Raw genomic sequence first — 23665 nt, forward strand, 5'->3', positions numbered from 1 at the left:
GACAGCACAATGAAACACATTAGCCACAACACGCGCAATAGCCACAACATGACCGCAAAAGTCACAACATGAATGCAAAAGTCACAAGGGAAGTGACCAGCCATCTCTGGTCAGTTGTTGGGATGAAATTCATATTAAATTATTTGATGAGATGTCTTGTTATACTGAAAACAATAGATTGTTTGATATTTATATCAGATTAATAACACTGGGTTCGATTTGTTTAGATAAGCAGTTATTGCAGCGAGGCTCAAATACCCTTGTTGAGTTCTATTGACTTTTTGTTCATTTTCCATTAGTGGAGAGTATGCTGCCAAACTTTGACACTTACACTAAAATCAGTGGAAATGGCTGCATCAGACGTGACCATGTTGCATAAGCTTACATACAGTACACACTGGAAACACAGATTTAAGGCCCGTTCACACCAAGAACGATAACGATAACTATAACCATAACGATAAAAGCGTCCACACTGGCCAACGATAAGAAATGTCTCTCCTCATGTAAATGAATGTGATGGCTAGAATATTATGGGTTCTGATTGGCTGTTAGCTTTTTATCGTTCTCAAAATCGCTCTGAAAGTGATCAGGAACGATATCATTCTTCATATCGTTATCGTTATAGTTTATGTGTGAACGTTGTCATTCATATTAACGAGAGCGATTTTTATTTATAGTTATTGTTATCGTTATCGTTCTTGGTGTGAACGGCCCTTCAGACTAGTGTTTCACATTTGAACGCCCCTATAGAGACACTAGGGCCCAAGCACCGAAGGGTGCAAGGCCTTATTGTTTGTCGAAAGATTATTATTAAAGCCCGAGCAAGCTGGAGGGCGCAAAGCCCTTTTGTTTTGGAAAGAAAACAGCACACTATTGTTCTTTTTAAGTTTATTTTTAGTTTTCACCCATTTTTGGCACAACTACACCTGTGTGTTTGAGATATCAACGCCGCTCCAACTAATGAATGTTGAGGAGTCTCCCCCGAAGACATGGACAATTATGTCGCTGTAAATTGAAGTCTTCAGGGGAGGTCTTCTTTTAAAAATAAGCATGTTTTTTTAGTGCGTATGTTTGTGTGTAACTGAGTTGGACTGTTTTGATATCTGTAATATTGCCTTTTCTTTTTCTTTGGTCCTCCATTGTCAGATCAATCAGTAGATTAGCCTGACGAGCCAGACCCACATCAAGATGTAGGGTCTGGACACTCACCGTAGACAGGGCTCAATCGGAGGGGTGGGATAAACAGTTGTCTTTCAAATTCCCTCCCCGCAATAGGATAACGCTAAACGAATCATCTTCTTGTTTTCAAGTAGCAGGATGCGTAACCTTCCCTCTCCACGCAATAGGATAACGCTAAGCGAATCACCTTCTTGTTTTCAAATAACAGGATGCGTTACCGTCGCAACTTCTGGTCGCATGTCAGTCACCATTATGTTAAGCCCTGTGATTGGATCGCTGGTGCTGGGGGTTCTCAGCTCCCTGGCTCAACGGAGCGTTGCTAGACCGCCCCGCCAGCCAAATTACATTTGCTGCCGCTAGGGGCGTCTAGATTTCTAGGCTATCAGTAGATGACAATTTACTGCAAAGATTCTAGATGTAGGAGTAGGAGTTCAGACATGATGGTGTTGAACGCTGAGCTGAAGTTCCCAAACAGGATCCTGGCTTACTGTACGTCCCTGAGGAGTCGAGGTGGTGCAAAATGATTTGCAGTCCCACATTGACTGCATCATATGCCGACCTGTTTGCCCTGTAGGCAAACTAACTACAGGGGGTCCAGCAGGGCTCCTATTATGCCCTCCCGATGGCACACCAGTCTTTCAAAGGATTTCATGACCACAGACGTCAGGGCAATGGGCCTGCAGTCATTAAATCCTGTGATGGAGGAGTTTTTGGGAACTAGGATGATGGTGGAACTTTTGAAGCGGGGCGGGGTATTGGTCTTCCAGGTATTGGTTGAAGATCTGCGTGAAGATTGGCCCCACCTGTTCAGCACAAACACGCAGACAAGAGGAACACACACCCTTCTGCTTCCAAAAGAGCCGGCACACATCCTTCTTGCAGATTGTCAGTGCAGGTGGGGGGAGGGGTTGGGTGTGGACACCTATTGTGCGTGATGGGTGTGACAATGGGTTCAGGTCATCAGCCAGTCTGGGATTGTCTGCAGGGTGGGGGAATAATCTCTTTCTTTAAGCATAAGTAAGATCCTGTACGGGAAATTTGGTCTCTGTATTTATCTGCATTGATGTGGGCAGTTACAGTATCAGTGAGATCTGTGGCTGCAGCTTCAAAATGCTCCAGTTGGTGTAGTCAAATCAAACCTGCAGCTCCAGCTTTGATCCCCACGACCAGGTCATAACAGTCTTTGCCACTCACACATACATACTCTATATTGCCAAAAGTATTGGGTCACCTGCCTTGACTCGCATATGAACTTCAGTGACATATCATTATTTTAATCCATAGGGTTTAATGACATTGGTCCACTTTTTGCAGCTATTATATATATATACTATTGCAGCTATTATATATATTCAGTATACTGTACATAATGCATATATGTAGCCTACCTATTTATTTTTTAATTGCGTGACTCGAGTCCAAACAAAAGCTTGTCCTAGTGATTGTAATTTAGTGCTCAAGGCGTATGAACTTCCAATCTGTCTAAAAATTGTTTGTGAATGTCTGACAACTCCTGCGGTATGAGCACAGAGCGTGCACGCACAAGGAAATCCGTCAGTGAAGAGATCAGAAGACGCTCAACACCGGTAATCAGTTATTCATACTGTTGAAGACGCCATGACATTGGGTTCAGTTCTCACACGTACCACATTTATGGTATATCTAGGTCTATTGAATGTCGTGAAAGAAATCCAACTTGACCACGTGGACTTCATCACGGTAAGTTGACTGCCTCACTTTATTGTCAGCAACTTTTAATAAAGCATCAGGAAACGTAGGCTACTGAACCACACCAGCGCACTGTAGCCCTTAACTGAAAAATGTGAAATGCGTGCGACTTCAGGCTATGTGTAGGCTTCGACTACACTGGCATGCGCCCCAACTAATATTATAGGAACAGTAGGCTATGCTTACACGCCAACGTTAGGCTACTGCTGTTGCCATCAGAGAGAGGAACCATTGTATGGAGGGGAGCAATTTAATCTTGGTCCAGAAACACATGACAGGATGCTCGAGGCAGTGCACAGCGCAGGAAACAGACATCAAGCGGTAACAAAGCAGAAAGTTAACGTAAGTAGCACAGTCCTCAGTTTCACTGATGGCGTGATAACAGTTTCATTTAAACAATAAAAATGCATATAAATAGGCATTGTAGTGATACGTAGACATGCTGTCAGACTCCGTAGCAGGTTATAACCAAGATTACTCGTCTACTCTATAGGTTTATAGCAGTTATAAAACTGTAACATGCATGACATGGGCATCGGCACCTTTGTTGATGTGGCTGACAAAGAGAATATTACAATAGGATACTATACACCTTTTTAACCCTTATAAGGTCTTCGGGTCTGTGGGACCCGTTTTCAGTTTTCATCTTAAGAAAAGTGATACAAATAATTATTTTTTCAAACTGAGATTCATTGGCCTTGGCTCATTTTGTGTGAGGAACATAATTCAGAAAAAAACAATTGACCCCCCCCCCCCTGCACATTTCTATTACATACAGTACAGGGTCTTCGCGGGTCTACTGGACCGGGGGCTATAATGTGTGTGTGTGTGTGTGTGTGTGTGTGTGTGTGTGTGTGTGTGTGTGTGTGTGTGTGTGTGAGAGAGAGAGAGAGACCCAACCCCTAACCCAACAATATCTGCACCCATATTCCCACATATTTCACCATCTGTCCTGCGGGAATGAATACCACACAAGATGGCAAAGCGATTCTCAGTTCAGACTGCCTTAGAATTGATACTGGAAGAGACAGGGGGATTTGAAGATGATGCAGAGGAAGAAGTTTCAGAATCTGAGGATCATGGCAGATGTAGTGAGAAAGTTCAATTTCTAATAAATAATTCACTATAGTTCTGGAAAAACATCCTTCATTTGTACATTAGTTGATCATTGTCCCGTTATGGCTGTTTTATGATGCATTTCCTATAGTTTGTTGCATTTGTGCAACAAAAACGAGTAGCACTTCTGTGCATAACCATGTGATTTAACATAGGTAAAGGCAACAAATGTAACACATGTTGTTTATATAACTTGCAAATGGGTTGAAGTAAACATCTGCTGAGTATTTTAACAAAAAAAGGTTTCAATATGTTGAATTAAAGACCCCAAAATGCCATGGGTCTACCAGACCCAGCAGGACCCCCTGTGTAACCAAAAAACGAAGACCCTATGGGTTAAAAAAAAATGTGTATGCTGTGTGGTTGGCACATGGATTGTTTTGTTGTTTTTATCAAATTGACTGTTTTATCAAAATTATGATTTTTAAAGAGTTAACATGCATGTCATGTAGCCTATGACAATAGGGCCAGTTGATTAAAATGATTAATTGTTACTTTTTCTATCCCACACAGAATGTGGAAGATCCTGGTAAGTTTAGTTGGGACCCAAACCTTTGTTTTTGCTCTTCTTTTTCTTCTTGAGGGCCAAGTGAGAAATCTGTAAAGGCACGTGAGCGGTAACCTGACTCGCCAGATCATTGTAGTTCATGAGCTCAGCGAAACGCCTCTGGTGGAGCATGGCCGAAGTACAAGGATCTGGCAAGAGTCAGGTTACGTGAGCAGTTTGACCTAAAATGAGTGGGCCTATCAGGGTTGATTTGTTTTGTTTAGTTTAGGTTTTGACGGTTTCATAGTCAGTTTCAACATGTAGTGTTTTAGGCATAGTGCAGGCCCTATTCTCTGACTGAAAGTGTGCACAACATGTGCAACAACATTTAATACATTTTCCCTGGGGTGACACCTCCGAACCCCCTCTAAGATTTGGGCTAAATGGGGAAAAAAGCGACCAGCATGATTACCCTAGCAACCAACATAGCAACCACTTTATTTCGCATAGCAACCACCATGTCTACCCTAGCAACACCATAGTAACTATTTTTGCATTGTCTGTTTTACCTTGACCTTTACCTTACCTTTTACCTAAATGTAATTCCTTGGAATTGCATTTCTAGTTTTGATTAACATCTCTTTTGAAGATAATAAAAGAGTTTTTCTTTATTGCTGTAGTGCCATACTTCAACTACTCGTTAGATATGGTGACCCATAGCTTGTTGATAAGGACAGAAAGTGGTCCCGTGGTGAATATCAGGCTATGCTACCGCAAGAAGTCTGGTCCAATATGTACGTCACTTACTCCTCCAGTTGAACATCAGGTGAGGTCTTTTTTGTTAGGTTGATCTTTACCAGTATTTCTTATATATATGCATTCATTTCTTTTCATACATGTTTTTTTTTTCAGATGAATACTACTCATTCCCTTTTTACTAATATCAGTTTTCCATACCTTCTGCCATGTTTGTGCATAGAGGTAAGGCATTACATTCTGTAGTATTACTGTTTGCATCATGCATGGCCTCACTGATAATTGGCCGGGTTTCCCAAAATTGTTAAGAAGCTCTTAAGTGCTAAGAACTTCTTAGGAGCGTTGTAAGAATGTTCTAAGAACGCTCCTAAGAAGTTCTTAGGACTTAAGAGCTTCTTAACGATTTTGGGAAACCCGGCCATTAGTAGTAGCACAACAAACGCCAATTATTTCCAGCAAAAACTTAGGCTGGGTGAACTCTGCCTGACCTGCCGGCGAATTTAGATTTCGTTCGGCAGCTCAGGCTGGAAACCGATTCAGTACTCAATCTAAACGCCACCGACCTGGTGGCACAAACTTGCAAGGTTGCTAGGTGCTAGGAGGAAGCGATACAGCCATCATTAAACCTGAAAAAATTCAAATAGCCTAACCATTCCAATGACTCCAAAGCTGATCCAAAGCTATCTTTATCCTGTCTTATTATGCAGGTATATTACGATCACCATGATGCTAAGAGAAATATCACATGTCCCTTTGAGCATCGGACTCAAGATGGTGAGTTAAAACAAAGCAACTGCATTAATGTGACTTTTGTTGTACTACCTATAATTTCTTATTGGTAATTTTACTACTTTGTTTGGATTGTTTAATGTTGACTTTATAGTTCATGATGGATGGAGTGCATGATTGCAATTACAACTACAATTTGCATGCAATTGTAACTTGCAGTTGCAACTACAATTCATTATGGATTCAATTTAAAGTATACTGTGTCTCTAGGAATTTTCTCTCCCCCTCCCTCCTGACCACTGTTAACCGCAGCACATACCAGTTCCGTTACACTTAGCTGGTTACATTAATGAGCTTACACACCATAGATACACATACACATAGATGTCGCCTTGGGCTTCTCAGTGTATTTGGTACAGTAGTCTTCTTTGGTAGGCTTGTAGAGAACATGTTGGGAGCTGGGAAACTAGTGTGTATACAGTATGTGTTGGTGGGGGTTAAATGGTGTGTGTGTGTGTGTGTGTGTGTGTGTGTGTGTGTGCGTGTGTGTGTGTGTGTGTGTGTATGTATGTATGGAGGTTAGTTGTGTGTGTGTGTGTGGGGGGGGTGTATGTGTGTGTATGGGGGGGTTGGTGGTGATGAAATTGGGTGTAGGAGATTTTAGTGTGTGTGTGTGTGTGTGTGTGTGTGTGTGTGGATGGGTCGGGGGTGAGTGGGGTGTACAGTACCTGTGTGTGTGCGTATGTTGTGTGTTTGGGTGGCGGCGGGGATGGGGTAATGAAATATTGTGTGTGGTTTAAACTATTCATACACTTGGAATCACACTTCTAGTTCTGTCTCTGAGCTCCTGAAATAGGCTATATTCCAACAAATTCCAACAAATTTCAAAATCACATTTGCTAGTGACTATTTTGAAATATACTGTATTTACTATCCTGCAGGACTTCTGGATGTCTTGTCCTCCAGTGAAATAAGAGTTTATAATGATTCTAAACTGGTATGGCATCCCATCTGTCCTGCTGAACTTCCCTCGGCAAGACTCTGCTGGAATGGCAGTGCTCCTCCGGCTGGCTGTGCAGTTGTGCCTAACGCCACACTACAAGTAGTTGGTCTGGTAGGTATTGTGCTTGAAGCCTTATTACATTATAATACTTTTGCAAACTTTTTGTGCTTTAAAGTAGAAGAAATTGATCATGTAGCTGTAGTGCTCATGTAGCTGTAGTGATCCAGTTCCTTGTGTATTTATGCTAGATTTGATGAAATTTGGGAAATGTCAACATTCTACTTTGTCTTTTTAAATTTGTACCTTCCATTTTCACAGTTTTGTGATGACAACGGTAAATAATTTGTATACCAAACATGTTCTTAGGGTGTTTCATGTTTAAAGTCAAGCAAAACCGACATGAAACCTAAATTCCAGCAAAATGCTTAAACATAGATAGTGAAGTAGACTGAGATAATACTGATAATGCTGTATTCTCTGAAGTGGATGAAATTTGAGAATTTTCCAATTCCTGCTTTCAGAACTATGATGTGTCTGATGTGGACAGGCACCCACAAATGTGTGTTCAGGTAATGCTGTTTGCTGTAACCAATAAAGCACAGGGTCATGAACACAAAGCTGAATGTTTACATCATGCTTGTTGACAATTTTTGATTCATTACTGTTGCTATCATTCTGTTTGGTTTAGTTAAGAGTGACACTCTTTTACTTTCATAGTTTTCTTTGAATAACAGTCACTATGTCCACTGCCCCTTCAAGTTTGGTAAGTACACATGACTGAGAAAACAGGTTTTTAATCAAAGCATTAAAACATTCAATTACGATGACTGCTAGTTTTCTTCCCTGTGTTTTTTTCAGGTCATGTCTATGACTGGAAAGTAACCAATTTAGCAGTATTTGCTGGACAAATGCGGGCATCGATTACATCCACAATTCCAGCATCTTTTGCAGGCCAGCTGTGTGCCCATTTTGTAGAAGAGTGTGTTACTATAGGAGATGAACACTATATCAGCACGGTAAGTGTAAAATCAGAATACTCAAAAATACATTCAAAATCGATGTCCTTTCAAGGTGATTATTTAGATTACTGTATCAGCCCCTTTTGTGTGATGGTGTCACATGGGCTAGTTTCCATGCACTAGGAAATATGCCCATCAGAATGGAACGATATAGGCCTACTGTATGTGTTATATGGTTGACAATAGGAGCATACAATTTAAGAAAAAAGGATCTAATTGATCTTTTCCAGTAACACTTTCGAACGGCTCCTCGAAAAGGCATCTTTTAAAAACGATGGTTTCAAATGGTCTGTTAAGTAAGGGATAACGGCCGACGAGGTGACCGGTTCGATGGAAATAATGGCTAGGTGGAGGTCTAGAACTCCGGCGACGTGCGAAGCACGGAGACGGAGTTACCTCCGCCGTGCCATTATTTCCATCGAACCGGTCGACCTCGAAGGCCGTTATCCCGCTTATCTCCCGTTTGTATTCATAACCTGTATATTTAGAACATAGTTCTATTCCACCATTGCGTCCGTTAACATCGCTAAAACTGTCTTGACTGTGGGACTACTTTCCGCCACATATCAACTTTCTACTTGCAGGACAAAACTGCCGTTACTAGTTCTAAATGGATAGTTGCTATGGCCAAAAGCCAGTCGTTAGTTCTAAATGGCTGGTTGCTACGGCCAAAAGCCAGTCGTTAGTTCTATCTCTGCCGTTGTCAAGCGGGCATTTCCCAGGATTCTGATTAACTTTTAACTTTGAAAGATCGCTACTTTTATAGCCTACATGGCATCCAACTAGCTACAATCCACCTCCGTCATATGCTACAATGTTACTATGGTTCTGCACGTCTGTATTTCAGCTTGGATGCAACGTGACAGTTCATTTAAACTTCGCAACGAGTTTGGCGAATTAATATTCAAGTGTGATACGGGAACTACTTCGAAGGTAGCAGGTTATACGAAGTTAATGGCCACCCCATTAGCCAATCAGAGAAGAGAATTCCATTGTTGAGGGAGATAAGAGAATGTTAACACTACGCTATGGCATTAGCACAAACAAGAACATTAAATTACCTTACAGAAGCCAGCAGGCCATCAGTAGAAAGTTGTCTGACAGATATCAATGGCTACAACAATGGTATAATCAGGTAGTGAGAGATGTAGTCTTGTTTATCTTTGTGTTTCTTATGCATGCTGCAGGTGGGGGGCAACAACCCAGCGGAGCTGGTGCTACCATTTCCCTCTCCTCCTGTTGGGTCCTGTGTACAAGTAAGACTCAGTCTTAAAACATTTACCAATATTTGTAGTCTACAAATTCTCCAGTACTGGCAAATGAATATTGGGAACTCCAGTTTAAGAGTGTAAGTGGGAGACTGAGACAGTATGCATGTTTGAAAACTTTATACACTGTAAAACATGACATTAAATTAGGAAAATGTTCTGTCAGTATCTCTCTCCATTCGAGTAATGTAAATGATAGGCACCTAAGCAACGGCTGCAACCACTTTGCTGTAGTTCTCCTGTAGTTGCATTATTTGAGTCATTGTCAAATTTTCATGGAGTGAAATGGAAAAATATTATGTTATTGGGAAGTTATTAAAGTATGCACTTTCTGAATATGGATGTTTCTGTGATCTACAGTATAATCTGGATCCTTATTTTTTTTTTTTTTAGGTGTGGAGATATGAACCTCTTCTCCGTGGGAGAAGAACATTTTGCCTGGATGGTCAGTATTTTCATTCTAAGAAACAACAGCATTAATAGAAACTGAATATAGCTGCAAGTAATGAAACAGTAGCCACATACAGTACATTTCTCTTAGTGTGTATTGTCATGGGAAACTTAAGGCCGGCCCGGTGCCCACCGGACATGTACGCGACGCGACACGATAAAAATGACAACTCCATTGTTTTTAACAGAGCAAAGAAAAATGTCTGCCATGCAGGAGCCGCACAGGGATAGAAAACTGTTCTAAAATCCGGCGCGTCAAGCTAATACCGCTGAACGCTGTGTCCGGTGGGCGCCGGTCTCTATACACTGCAAAATCTGCTTATCTAAAAATCCAACTTCCAAATGTTATTAATCATACAATCAAGATTAAAAATATATATATATTATTTCAGTATAAAGACACTTACTGTACCTAGCGCTTTCTCATAGCGCTTTCTCATAATTTTTTTCTTTTAATTTTAAAAGATATTGACTTATTTTAAGATGTCTCATCCTGAAAAGCAAATTTGTCTGCAAATCTGTCCTAAAAACAAGCACATTTTTCTGCCAGTAAGTTGAGTAAATTTTTCTTGATAAGAAATAAAGTCAACATGATCTTTAATGACAGTGCTAGGTAAGTCTATTCATACTAAATTCAATACCAAATAATGTTTTTGATCCTAATATAAGATTAATAACACTTGGTAAGATTTTCAGTGTGAATAATAATAATAATAACAGTTAAATTATTAATAGTAGTTGAAGTAACTCTTACATAAGAAGGTACTGTGAGATTAAATTATCTTGAACTTGATCAAAAAGGACGTTTGTACGACACCTGTATTTATAATTGTTTGATCTGTCAGACCCACAGATACACAAAAGATGGGGACTAATTATTGGGGCAACACTTGCTTTCCTGCTTACTTTAGTCGTCTCGGGAAATTGTGCCTGGTACCTGTTTTTGAAAAGATTATCAGGTAATTTCAGAACTGACTAAATCCGAATCATACATGTGTGTAATGTAATTTTTCTAATGTAATTTGATATTGAAAATGAATGAAAACAGAATCAGAGTGCGCGGTTTTGACAGATCTATGATACTTGTTTATTTAATACGTATATCTCTCTCTGTATCTAGATTCTGTTTCCAGTAGACCTGTTTTGCTAATAAGCTCCTCAGATGAGGCGAGCCATGTCTCGGCAGTGTTAGCGCTCGCCTCAGGCCTAGAGGCGGAGTTGCGCTGCAGCGTGAGGCTGGCTCTGTGGGACCACTGTGCCTCACAGGACTCGGTGGCTCATCTGGGGCCCGTCCCCTGGCTCCACACACAGTGGCAAGCTGTGTTGCAGAACGGAGGCGTGATACTAATCGCTTGGAGCGCCAGTGTTTCTGATGCCTACAGATTTACAGGAGAACGTGGAGACACAAATGACGGGAGGGAAAAAAACAGACATGAAAATTTAGACTATGAACATGTGCAATTTCCGAGTCTAGACTGTGATGAAAACCATGAGACATGTCTGCAGAGATATAGAGAAAAATGTGAAGAGAAGACTTCAGTGACTGCTCAAGTGCTTGTTGCTACTCTTTCATGTCTTCAAGCTGCACAGCAGTCCGGGCTCCAGAGTGAAAATGTAATCTTACTTCGTTTTCAGAGAAAGGGCTGTAGTAACAGTGAAAGCAATGGGGATTTTCCAGCTGTGCTACATACTTTGCCGACATATTATTTGCCACAGAACATCCCTAAACTTGTTTTAGAGCTGAGTATGGGCCCCAATAAAAGGAATGTTCAAAATCAAGGACAAGAAGGTGAGAGCAAGAAGTTTAGTGGCTGGTTGTGGCTGGCTGGGCCTTGTTGGGCCCATCACGTGTCATGTGGACTTGCACAAAGATTGCAGAACTGTCTCCAGTAAGGCTGAGTTCCAGAGCGGAGTGAACCCTCCCTGAACTTCCGGCGAATTTGGATTTCACCCGGCAGCTCAGGCTGGAAACAAGCACATCTACCTCCTCTGTTCCCTGCCAGAACCTTTGGCTCCAATCAGAAACGAGCTTATCTAAAAGACGCACCGGATCGTTGGTCTGATTGTTTGAAGGACTACCCAAGCGTACATTTGAGTCATTTGAGCGATGCCCATTGATCACACCTCTTGTGCAGTAGAAACAAAGCACAGCCTCCCCATACTAATGTTCAATCTCAAAAGATTGAGCTTAGTCTGGTGATAGCCAGACTAGCTGAGTTCCAGAGCGGAGTGAATATAGGCGATGATTTGTATGCCCTAAATACATCAGTGCTACAGTACAGGACACAGGACACACTCTTAAGAGCTGTTCGATGAATTGTTTATACTTAAAGCTTTACTTAACAAAGACAGCATGACTTTTTTTTTTTTTTTTTTTAAATATGCCACTGAATGGGGTTTTATAATACACAAATGTAATATTACAGATAATGTAATGACAACAGCTGTAAATTACCAAGTTACTTTTGGCAATTTCCAGTTCTCAGACAATAAACATGATTTTAAACTGAATGTGACTTCTGAAATGGAATTCTAGCATCACCTTAAATATCACTCATGTAACTAATATTGGTGAAGCCCGAAGTTAGTATCACCATGGCCATTTCTACCACATCTCATTTGTATGATTATGGTATTGATTTATCAGTAGTAAATGCCATACAGTCATTTGTATGATCTTGAAATGACCTTTAATATACATTGAAATACAAAAACACAAACACACTGAATTTAAGTTACAAAAAGTATAATTATTTTTTGATTCCCTGGCTTAATCACCATTTGTCATCATTGCAGTTGGGAGAATTCACAAGAAACCTGCTTTCATCTAGTTTTTATTCATTTTCCATGCTAGGAGATATGGGTATACCATTTCAAAAGCCCTGATAGGTGGCATGTGTGTGTTCAATATAGAATAATTAACTTCATATATCACCTCCCATTAACAGTAGATTGTTGTATAATATCAATGCCATTTTCAAGGTAAATTTCAGGTCATATTAATCATAGAGCTATTGTACTGCTAAAAATAAAATCTAACCAAGTGTTATTAATCTGACATTAAGATGAAAAAAAATGGTATTGTTTTTAGTATGAACACATTTAATTTTGATTATATTTAGGAAGACTTTGACTTATTTCACAGGAGTCTTATCAAGACAAATTTACTGAATGCACTAGCAGAGAAATTTGATTATTTTTAGGACAAATTTGCTTAATGCACTGGCAGAAAAATGTGCTATTTTCAAACTACAGATCCGCTACCAGATCTGGTAAACTTACATAGTGCGGTTAGAGCCGATAGAGGGCCGCGAAGCAAATGCAAGTGCCGTTCACCCTGTTACAAGATGATGAACCATTGAAATGATTTTAGAAACATTATTTTAAGGTACAAAAAAAACTCTTTAGTGTCGCTTTAACCAACAATTTAAGGCTTTCTCATAAGCTTCTCATAAGTCCTTTGCATATTATTAAAAAAGTTGTAGTGTTGTTATTTTTTATAATATACTGTACATTGTATACAATAATAAAGAAGACTGTCCTTAGCTTTATTCTGTACTGGCCATATAATTTAATGCGTTAGCAGGAGACAGTTTCACACTATCAGCGTATACCTGATGTCTATACCTATTCGCATACCAAATTGTAAACAAATAGGGAAACAAGTGCACAATTGTTCACAACTGAGGTACATTCTCTTCCCACTAAAACAAGGCATCATAGCTTGCTTTCCTCCTCTTCCAGTGCATGGTTCAATCCAGGGATGAACTTCAACAGAATCCGCGGAAAGCTCCTCTGTTTTGGCTTTGCCAGTATTCTACCAAACTGCCCTTGTTTGCTGACTGGCAATGAAGCACTGTTCCCTGGTTCCTGCAAGTAACTACATGTGCTGGCACTGCGTGTGAGTGAACATCTTGTTGTGGCAAAAAGCTCAACGGCTGGACGAAGAAGTCTCTGGGCCGAGAGTTGCAGAGACAGTTTGCAAAAGGAATCAGCTTTGGATAGGGTGGGCATATTATCCTGGTACGGACAGTCCTGGTACAGAGAGTCTTCGTCTGTGGCAGTGCTCAGGTGGCTGGCGCTGCTGCTGTTGCTACCTTCCCAGAGGTGTTGAGCACGACGGGTGATGGGACTGGGAACACCTAAACTCCCGTACACTCCTGCTGACTCCAGGGACTCATAAATCACAGCATCACTCATAACTATGCCTGATAGGAGAGAAAGAGAGATGCCGTGAAAAGACTTCTTCTTATACAAGTGGAACAGTGAATCTAGTATGATACATCATACATTATGAAGGCAAATACAGCTACAAGCAGCAATATGGGGGCCAAGCAGTCAGAAGGTTCACATTAAGGGCATCGCTAAGCACACTCAAAAGACAGACTTACTTTCCTTACAAGTCGCTATGTCCTGCCATTGTGAGCTCCAGCAAGTATTATCAGAAATGGATTAAATACGGTGCATTGAACTCCACATATTGCATATACTCAGTTGCATGGGTACATCTTGCATATACTGTAGTTCAGAAGTTACATGCTTTAACACACCTTTAACTTCAAACCATTAGTGGGGTGCTTCAGTGATTTTAGTGCAGACATCAACTTTTGTAAACTGTCCCCAATCACAGTGTCAAATCAAATATTTTACTGCTAAGAACGATAAGAACAATGGTAGATAGACAGCCTTTTGCTTGGCCCCCCAAAATAATAAAGACACAAAACACCATCACCATGTGAGTGCTCTCAATAGATATGGACTGTAATTCAGACAACACTGTGAGTGCTGTTCCTGTCCTCACCGTGGGTTAGTCTTTGTTCCTGCATCATCAGGGAGCGGTACTCGTCCCACTTCTCGTGCAAGATTTGCTGTAGGATACATGCACATGTCAATTTGAATCTTTTCCCTTCACTGGTCACTCAGAATGTGGACATGAAGATCAAATAAATAAACATGCCAGCCTAGGATTGGTGAGACACCTTTGGAATGTTTTGCAACTTCCAATTGAAGTTACAGCCTCCCTTCTTGTGAAGGGAGAAGCACATTGTAAACAAAAAATATTTTAGGAATTAATATAGGTTAAGGTTTGATCTTCCTAATGTTTTAAAGGATGAACCGACATGACTTGGCAATTGAGGCTACATGCTCAGAGAAGTCAAGTCGATCATCAATTAGGATGCCCACGTTACATGCCGTATTGTAAGTAGTTGGAAATGATATGAGTAAAAAATGAAATAAACACGAGGGAAGAAAAATAACTCACCCTTAAGTATTGCAGTCTAGCATCAAGCTCAGCCCTTCGTATTGAATCACTGTAGAGTGTCTCAAGTCTGGTAAACACACAAAAAAAGTTTATTCAAGTCCAGCAGTTACACAAGAAGAAAATGTTAATTCCTGACAATTAACCAGAGTTTACACATTCAGTTAACAACTTTCCTGCAGCCTTGTGGTTATTACTCAAAGGGCGGTGGTAATGCACCTAAAGGCTTTTAACCAACCACAAAAGAAGATTGTTACATCTATCAATTGTATCAGTAACTTCTGCTTATTCTTTCTGTATACTTTTTTCCAAGTATGTCAGAGTATAAAAGTGAATTGGGGTGGGTATTATGCTAATGATCCCTAAATAGTATGCCCCAAGGGCCAAATTATTTAAAGCACGCCAAACCAAGGGCCAAAGCATCCAGGATAATAACACTCAAACACCCACAAACATTTGAAAATGGAAAAATAATCAACCTCCTATACTCACACACATTTCTATATCTGTCAGAAACCAAAACCAAAAATCTTTCTTTACTGCATCTCTTTAAGTAAATTAGCACAATTGTGATACCTGCCCAAATGATCTTGATAGTGATACTAAAAGGACTGTAGTGTAGGGCAAAACCTAAACATCAGAAAAAGTACAGGAATTATGACAAGACTTATTGTCACCACCAGCAACCGACATGATTACCCTAGCAACAACCATAGCAACCACCAAATGTACCTACACCCTAGCAAACATATGATTTGCCCTAGCAACAACCATGACAAGAACAGCCGTGGCCTACTGGTTAGGGCTTTGAGCTTGATTGGTGCTTACCTGAGAGTGTTCCCTGAAGACCTGATCAGCTGAACAATCTCCTTGTGCTGGCAACCCTCCACTGATGTCTCATTAACACATGCAATGGTATATCCTGTATAAAAATTTGACAATAGAAACATTAAAGGTGGCATCAGGAGTGTCTTTTAGATTACAACATCTAGAAATAGCAACTTAAAGGGGCACTTCACCGATTACCATTAAGCTTTGTATCTTTAGAAAACCAGTCATGTTTTTTGAATGGTCGTGCATCATTCCCTCAGTTTGCCTTGAGATAGGAGAAATACAGATTTCAATGTTGGACTTCCTGCTTTCAATGATGTAAAAATCATCATTTTACATCATTGAAAGCAGGAAGTCCTTTTCATTGAAATCCGTATTTCTCCCATCTCAAGGCAAACTGAGGGAATGATGCACGACCATTCAAAAACATGACTGGTTTTCTAATCGGTGAAGTGTCCCTTTAATGTGAAGAAACAACCATTTTGACGTAATGTGAACAATACATGCTCTGTGTTGTCCAGATATCCCTCAAGAATGCAAGCATGCAAACTACCTAGCACTCACTGGGCTCTCTTGTAATACCATGTTGTGCATGGGGTAGCTTTTGTATTAAATACAATGCTGACTTGCAATGCAATGTATTTCACTGCACAAAACAAAAAAAGTACCGATACTGATTTTAGGAGCAATTTATGCAAGGATGCACACAAGAAAAATATAATCTACCACTCCAGGTCATTACTCACCAACTTTCAGACCTGCCAGTTTGGCTGGGCTTTGATCGTGCACTCTACAAACAAATGTACACATCTCCACTGAGTTTTCATTCTGATGGTGAAGACCATAAGTCTGCAACAGGAGAGAATGAATAACTTATCTGTCACATACATTGGTTTGAAAAATAAAAACACTGACAACAACACACCTGATGTGCGATTTTGGGAACTGTATGATGAATAGAACTGAAATACAGTAGATGACGATCAAAAACTCATGAAAACATACCATCTAGACATTTTATCATAACTCAAAACGAAACTAAGCTTTTGATGGTTATAACTGTAATGATTTCCCAGCCAGGGACACTGAATACTTTTGCAAGCCACAGTATATAAAAAATGCAGCTAAAAATACATTGCCAAGCCATGATGGAATATGATCTTACCTGAATTTCAAAACCAAAGGCCTCATCTGCATTCTTCTCCAGGACCACATTCGTCCTAGAAAAATATAAAACTTCATCAGCTAAACAACCTGCACATGATATCTCAAATACATGCAATGGCACTTGAATGTGAGCATAACGGCTGATGTCCTCATTCTCTCACCAATAAGGTTTTGAGCACAACAGTGTGTGAGACTCTAACAGGGGAGCTACACCAGACGCGTAACTGAAGCGTTCCGTTCGCGACGCGTAAAATCCATTTTAGAGGATGGGTCTATTTTTTTCGAATGTACGCGCCACTGTTGCGTCTGGTGTAGTTACTTCCATTGACTACAGTGATAATTAACTGCTGCGACCGGCTGCAACATACGCGTCGCGAACGGAACGCTTCAGTTACGCGTCTGGTGTAGCTCCCCTGTAAGAGTCTCCCTATTCTACTTTAAAGCATGACTTGTAAATGTATCACACAATGCCTATGAAATAAAGTTAAATGAGAAATGAATTAGTGGTCAAGGGGTCGAGTCAGTAACCTGACTTTCGCCAGATCCTGTAGTTCGCTGTCTGCTTCACACAGGATCTGGGACTTCTCGATAGGGTATGTATTTCTGAAGGCGGGTCCTTGTAAAACATCCTCGCATGTGATTTGATAAAACACTTGCCTGTTATCTTGAATGACGTGCTCGGCTTCTTCAAGCTCTTGCCAAACCCGGTCGGAAGAAGAGTAAAAACATCCTTGCCACCAATAAATGTCTTCAAAACTATTCTCTGTTAATCTTTTAAAGAATGAATACTCGATAGATCCGACAAAACGGTTGAAATAGCAGAATCAATGTCAGCACAAGACTCCTCGCTGCGTGCCGCCATTGTTATTTGAATCAAACACTAGCTTCGGCGCTCCTGATTGGTTGCTCATTTTTTGAGCAACCGCCAGGGGTTTGGATTGCCCTCGCGTCCAGACCCTTGTGTGGAGCTCAGCAAAACGCCTCTGGTGGAGCATGGCGGAACTACAAGGGTCTGGCGAGAGTCAGGCTATCGAGTCAGTGTGGAAAGAACAAACATACTGTGCTTCAAACAAAACTAAACCTGAATCCTCTGACTTGATTATATTTGTATTATATTGTATATTCTCTCTAGTCTAATCACCAAAATAGCTTTTTGTGAGTCATTTGATCAGATTTTATTCACACGATAGATGAGCAGAAGTAAAAAATAACAGAAACTGACCTGATCAGTTCTGGTGACTGTGTCATAGGTCTCCATTTCTGAAAGGGAAACGTTTGAAAGATATTGAAACATATCGAGAGAAAAGACTAAGTAAAAAAAACTATTCATGAGGTTAGTGGATAAAACTTCAAGAGGATCTATGCAGGTTTGGCGATTTCTTCACTGTTTTCTTGTTTTACTCTTGCAGGTTTCTCTGCAGAGCTTCCCCCACAGCTTTAGCGTGTATATTTTACAACAATACTCAATCGGTGACCCCCCCCCCCCCCCCGATGCTGTTTTGAGCCCCCAGCTGTACAACATCTACAATCATGACTGCAGAGCCAGCAGCAGTCATTCCTCCAATCATCAAATTTGCAGAAGACACAGTGGTGGTGGTGGAGGTATACTGTAGCAGTGATACCAGTTCAATAATATACACAGGCATAAAAACTGTACTTCCTACATCGCCGAAATTCAAAATGTCAGCATCCATCTTGAAGGCCTTCTACTCCACAGCAATGGAGAGTATTCTCACAGGTAGAATCATCACTTGGTATGGGAACGGTACAACCTGTGATTGCAGTGCCACAGAGAGTTGTAGGATCTGCCGAACGCACCATCAGAGCACCTTTCCCTACCTTGAAGGATACCTGTACCAGAAGAGTATGAACAAGGTACCAGAAGAGTATGAACAAGGCCTCCAAATATTTTGAAGGACATTTCACACCCTGACCATGGACTGTTTAAAACCACTGAGGTCAGGCAGATGCCTCTGTTCCGACATGGGTAAAACAGAAAGACCATCCGCATTCTGAACATACTTTAAATTACTTTACATGGTCTTGCCATACTGCACTCACACACACACTACACGTTTACCCTCTTCTCTCTCAATCTATTTAATTCTTTCAAATCTTCCTTTCTTTATCCCCATAAAGGGCATCTCTGTGCAATATCAAGTTGAGCAGCTAAAGGCCATTTCACTACATGTTTTACAACAGTATGTGCGTAAGTCTGTATGTATGTGACAATCCTCTCAATCCTTGAGAAGGCGACAAGAAAGTGTCCTTTGTGTTGAGCCTGTTGGGAATGCCTGCTATAATTTGGAGAGTTGCTCAAGACTGCATTCAATGGTCCATTCATGTATAAAGTCTAATTGTGCGATCCTACACTACATATGTTACTCTAACACAAGGCCTTATTGTAGGCTAGTACATGTGCGCTGTGCCCGTGGGAGGTTGAAACACTGAGGAAAGAAATTACTTTGTGCGGCTTCCAAACAAGGGCAGAGCAGCGCACAACTTCAACATGGCCAGTTCCTGGACTAGGCTCTCTAGGCACACACAGCTGTTTGTCTGTAATGGGAGAGAAGCCAAGATGCTTTGGAGAGACAGACATCCATTTGGTGCCTACATGCCATGCCATGCCCACACATTCATGATTAAACTTGTTTGAGGCACTCTAATGTTGATTAGATTTGTACTATGCTAGAGTGCTTATTAGTAAGACTAGGTACCAATTATATAATAATTTGTATACGTTGTTGTATTCTGTATGTGTTGTGTGAATATACTATGTACGCACATTCTCATGACGTAGGTCTGTGTTCAAAGTCAAATCAGGATGAAATATGGTGCATAAAACCAAGTATGAATAAATTAATATTATTACTGAGCTCACACGCTTCTCTAATTTGCATTTTGCACATTTGCAAGTGTAACAGACGAGTCTCAAACCACACTGCAACAGCAGAAGAGGATCCTTTCATACAATAACAAAGAGAAAGCAATGGAGTTGAAGCTGGTCTTTTCAGGGAACTCTAGTTTAAAACCAACCCAAGGTCCATGTTTGGATGGAGGACACATCTTAATTCTGAAATCAAGAGGCACCATTTCTAAAAATGCTTCTTTTGATCTTAATTGATCATTTCTCAAATGAACATGTACATACATGTACACACAAAAAAAACGTGTGCAAGCCTTTCAGACTTTATAAATCACCAATTATTGTGAAACTGTGCACAGCCGAATGTTTTTTGGTCTGCACCTTGTAAACACCCCTTAATATCATTCGTATCATTAAGAATCAATGTCCTAACAAAACTGTAGCCTACCTAAATATTACAAACAATATTATAGGTCAATAACCTAATCAGTTTTCCAAGCAGCGCTTACTGGAGAGAGATCTTGTGTGTCCATGTAGATAGATAGATAGATAGATAGATAGATAGATACATACATTATTGATCCCCAAGGGGAAATTCAAGTGCTTGCCGTTTTGAGAAGGATCAAAACTATTTTCCAAGTGTTTTGATACCCAGATCATCCCCAATACAAAAGCACTGATATGCTACTGAATAAACAAAGGGAAAACAAAGTTAATCTGCCTGCCTGGCCTGTTATTAGCACCTGGACTCTCCTTCTATTGGGATATGCTGTTTAAATATGTGCAGAATTCATTTTGGCATTATTTTCCTGAAATATTCAAGGTCTTCCCTGAAAAAGGCATTGCTAGTAGGGTGGTTAAGAGCAATTATTCAGTGGAATTGTGAAAATAGTGATACAAGCACCAAATTTAGCACAGTTGTTCTCTAGGGCATACTAAAACAATTGGCCACTGGAAAATCCAAGATTGAAAAAAAGAATGTAGGCTACACACATCTTGAACCTTTGCGTTTTTCTCTCTCGTTTTTTTTGGTCAAGTTTTTTTGTTTCGCTCATCACTGTGACCACTCTGCAAGCATGAAGCATATGATATTAGCCTCTTATCCTGACATAACGGAGCACTATATGATGTTAGTGTTGCCAAACACATTTCAGTCAAAATTGCTTATGGCTCGCTTTCATTTTGAACTCTATAAAGTTCATCATATCTCAAATCCACATGGATGATGATGGATCAGAGGATGATGAGGTTTACGGCAGCTCTCTTGACAGTTAAAGATGTTTGAGAGACATGTTATGATTTGCTAGCCTACCATGTAAATCTCTTAGGCCCATAGCTATAATGTATATGACATAGGCTACTGTAGCTTACACTACCTAATTGATTAGCCAGTTTTACAGTTTAACATCAGGTTATGTTTCTAGTAGGCTATTACTATAACAGTGTGGTGTAGGCCTACTGTAGGCTACTGTAGCTTACACTACCTAATTGATTAGCCAGTTTTACAGTTTAACATCAGGTTATGTTTCTAGTATTACTATAACAGTGTGGTGTAGGCCTACTGTAGGCTTATGGAACAGTTTTGTTATTGCACACTGTGTGTCCTTCAAAATATTTCCCCCCCTCTAATGTATGGAATGATAGGAAGGGATATTATTTCCCATAAACATTACAGTAGGCCTATAGGCCTACATCTATTATGTCAACAAAATACGTGACTTTATCCCATACTCTGTTTCAAGTAGCCTATAGACAAAAGACAAAATATTTGTCTTAGAGTAGGCTAAACAACTTGGCACGTTTTATGGTGATATCAATTAGCTACATTTTTAAAAAAAAATCTTGTTCACCTTATCGCCTTTTAGGCTAATCAAAAGTGTTTTGTATTCTGTGTGGAAATATATAAAAAAAATCTCGGTTGGGTTCCTAGACGACTCAGTATGTCCTGGAAACCTCGTGTGGTGCTTTTATCCGCTCGTGCACGGTAATTTCACGAAGCCACCCCACCGGCCTTCTATGTATTCGTTTATCCGCAGTTTCCTCCAGAGACGACTCATAGCCTACCATCGGAACATTCTGGGAAACAACAACTGTAGGCATAGGCTACTGACAAACATCCTCCGTTTTGCCACTTCTGAAAACACCTGCGTACTGTAGGCCGACTTAGGCTATTAGTTTATAGGCCTATAGAACACTTTAATACAATAATTAGCTTGTCATTTTCTACACTTATGTAAAATGTAGGCCTATATCTAAATAAATGGGTGTAGGCCTACAATTCTGATACACTTCTGTGGTATGATATTTCTTAAATTGATAGGCTACACAACAAACAAGTTAGACGAACTTGACAGCGTTGGAAAAATATCGACATTCCAATATGGATCTAATATTCAACTTCAATTTGAAAGTGAAACGAGCATAGACCTAGGCTACTGTAAAGGCTAAAACCTGGAACTCTTATCTGAATGCCTAGGCTAGGTCTACAATATTTCAAAAGAGCAGGGAAACTTACATTTCGAAAACGTCTCGGCAAGGTGCCCCCCGAATATGCAAGCGTCTCGTAGGAATACATGTCAGTCGACTTACGGCTAGAAACAATTGTTACAAATCTAAAATGATTGTAGCCTAGTCCGACTTCTACGACTTGGAAGGAAATATTTCTCTGTCACTGTCTTCGAAAGTTCCACTCTGGTGTTCATTGGAATTCAATTGTCCACCCTCCGGAAACTCTTTTTTCATATTTTGTGAATAGGCCTAATATTAAGTTAGGCATGCATCAAGGAGATTCAGCCTATGTGTCCTGTGGATGTTTGCGGATAAAAGTTGGTGCCATCAGCCCGGAGAATGTTGTTGTATTCTCGACATGTCACCAGTGTCCTGCCGTTTCTTGCAGCGGAAATTGCTCGGAGGTGGGGCTGCAGTCAGGAGGCGACAGGATTAGCTGACCGTTACACGCGAAAACAAAGTTGGCTTTGTGTAGGCCATAATGTAATTTTAAAGGAAATCAACAAATGTCAGTAAATTAGACGTTTAGAGAATCGATGTCGACTGCCTGTCTGCTTGCCTTGCATGCTCTTCAGTTTGTTTCACAATTGTTATGTTGTTGGTGATGTTTATTTTGTTTTATTTGGATCCCCAAATGCAGAAAACATCAGCTACTCTTCCTGGGGTCCACACACAACATATAACAGACAAGAAATGAACATACAAAGAAGAAATCAACATAGAAGACAATATAACAGGAGAAGAATTGATACTTTTCCTGGGGTCCACACAAGAAAGAGAAAGATAATATCAATTCTGTCAACATTCTAAATCCTGTGTCCTGCTTTTTTTTTACATTGATCATAGCCTACATTTTTCATAACTTTTGACAGGTTCAGGATATTCCAATTCACTTTTCTTGTTAAATAGCTCACAACTTGCTGATGTCACAACATGTCTCTATCTTATAGAGAAATATGATGAAAATTCATTTTGGGAGGTTATATTGATCACATGCATGGCTGCTAGGATGAGCACAAACACAGCTGTGTGTGCTGGGGGGGGGGGTAAGCAGCAGCTGGTTCACGTAGTGTCTAAATGGTAGAGACAATTCTTCAAGCGTTCTCTAGGCAGCGTTGTCCAATCCCTTGCGGTCTGGTGGCTCATGAAGTTGGCTCTTCAAGGCAACACAGCCAAATGTGCAAAATGTCTGATATGATTGCCACGGCAGGGCCTTCATCAGTTTCCGTAGGCCAATGACAGTGGTGGTGGTGGAGACATTGAACAGGGACATGCAGTAGAACTTGCGGTAAGCC

At 40.4% G+C, this 23665-nt stretch overlaps 2 protein-coding genes across 2 annotated transcripts; one reads left to right on the forward strand and one right to left on the reverse strand.

The window, feature by feature from the left end:
* Positions 1-2796: 2796 nt before the first annotated feature.
* LOC134087392 (interleukin-17 receptor E) lies at positions 2797-12234 on the forward strand. The gene is made up of 13 exons (XM_062540854.1): positions 2797-2901; positions 4540-4555; positions 5194-5339; positions 5426-5494; positions 5977-6043; positions 6940-7112; positions 7523-7570; positions 7719-7764; positions 7860-8017; positions 9208-9276; positions 9682-9733; positions 10584-10697; positions 10859-12234. The coding sequence occupies exons 1-13, from the start codon at positions 2800-2802 to the stop codon at positions 11629-11631; spliced, it is 1833 nt and encodes a 610-aa protein (XP_062396838.1). The 5' UTR covers positions 2797-2799; the 3' UTR covers positions 11632-12234.
* Positions 12235-12238: 4 nt separating this feature from the next.
* Positions 12239-22737, reverse strand: tamalin (trafficking regulator and scaffold protein tamalin). Its single transcript, XM_062540855.1, has 8 exons — positions 22378-22737; positions 18219-18256; positions 16995-17049; positions 16576-16678; positions 15827-15920; positions 15002-15068; positions 14540-14606; positions 12239-13946 (listed from the first exon to the last, which is right to left on the reverse strand). Exons 1-8 carry the CDS (start codon positions 22435-22437, stop codon positions 13456-13458), a joined length of 975 nt encoding a protein of 324 aa, XP_062396839.1. The 5' UTR covers positions 22438-22737; the 3' UTR covers positions 12239-13455.
* Between the last annotated feature and the right edge of the window lie 928 nt (positions 22738-23665).

The sequence above is a fragment of the Sardina pilchardus genome, chromosome 7 (assembly GCF_963854185.1).
Source record: "Sardina pilchardus chromosome 7, fSarPil1.1, whole genome shotgun sequence".
In the NCBI taxonomy this organism is placed as follows: domain Eukaryota; kingdom Metazoa; phylum Chordata; class Actinopteri; order Clupeiformes; family Clupeidae; genus Sardina; species Sardina pilchardus.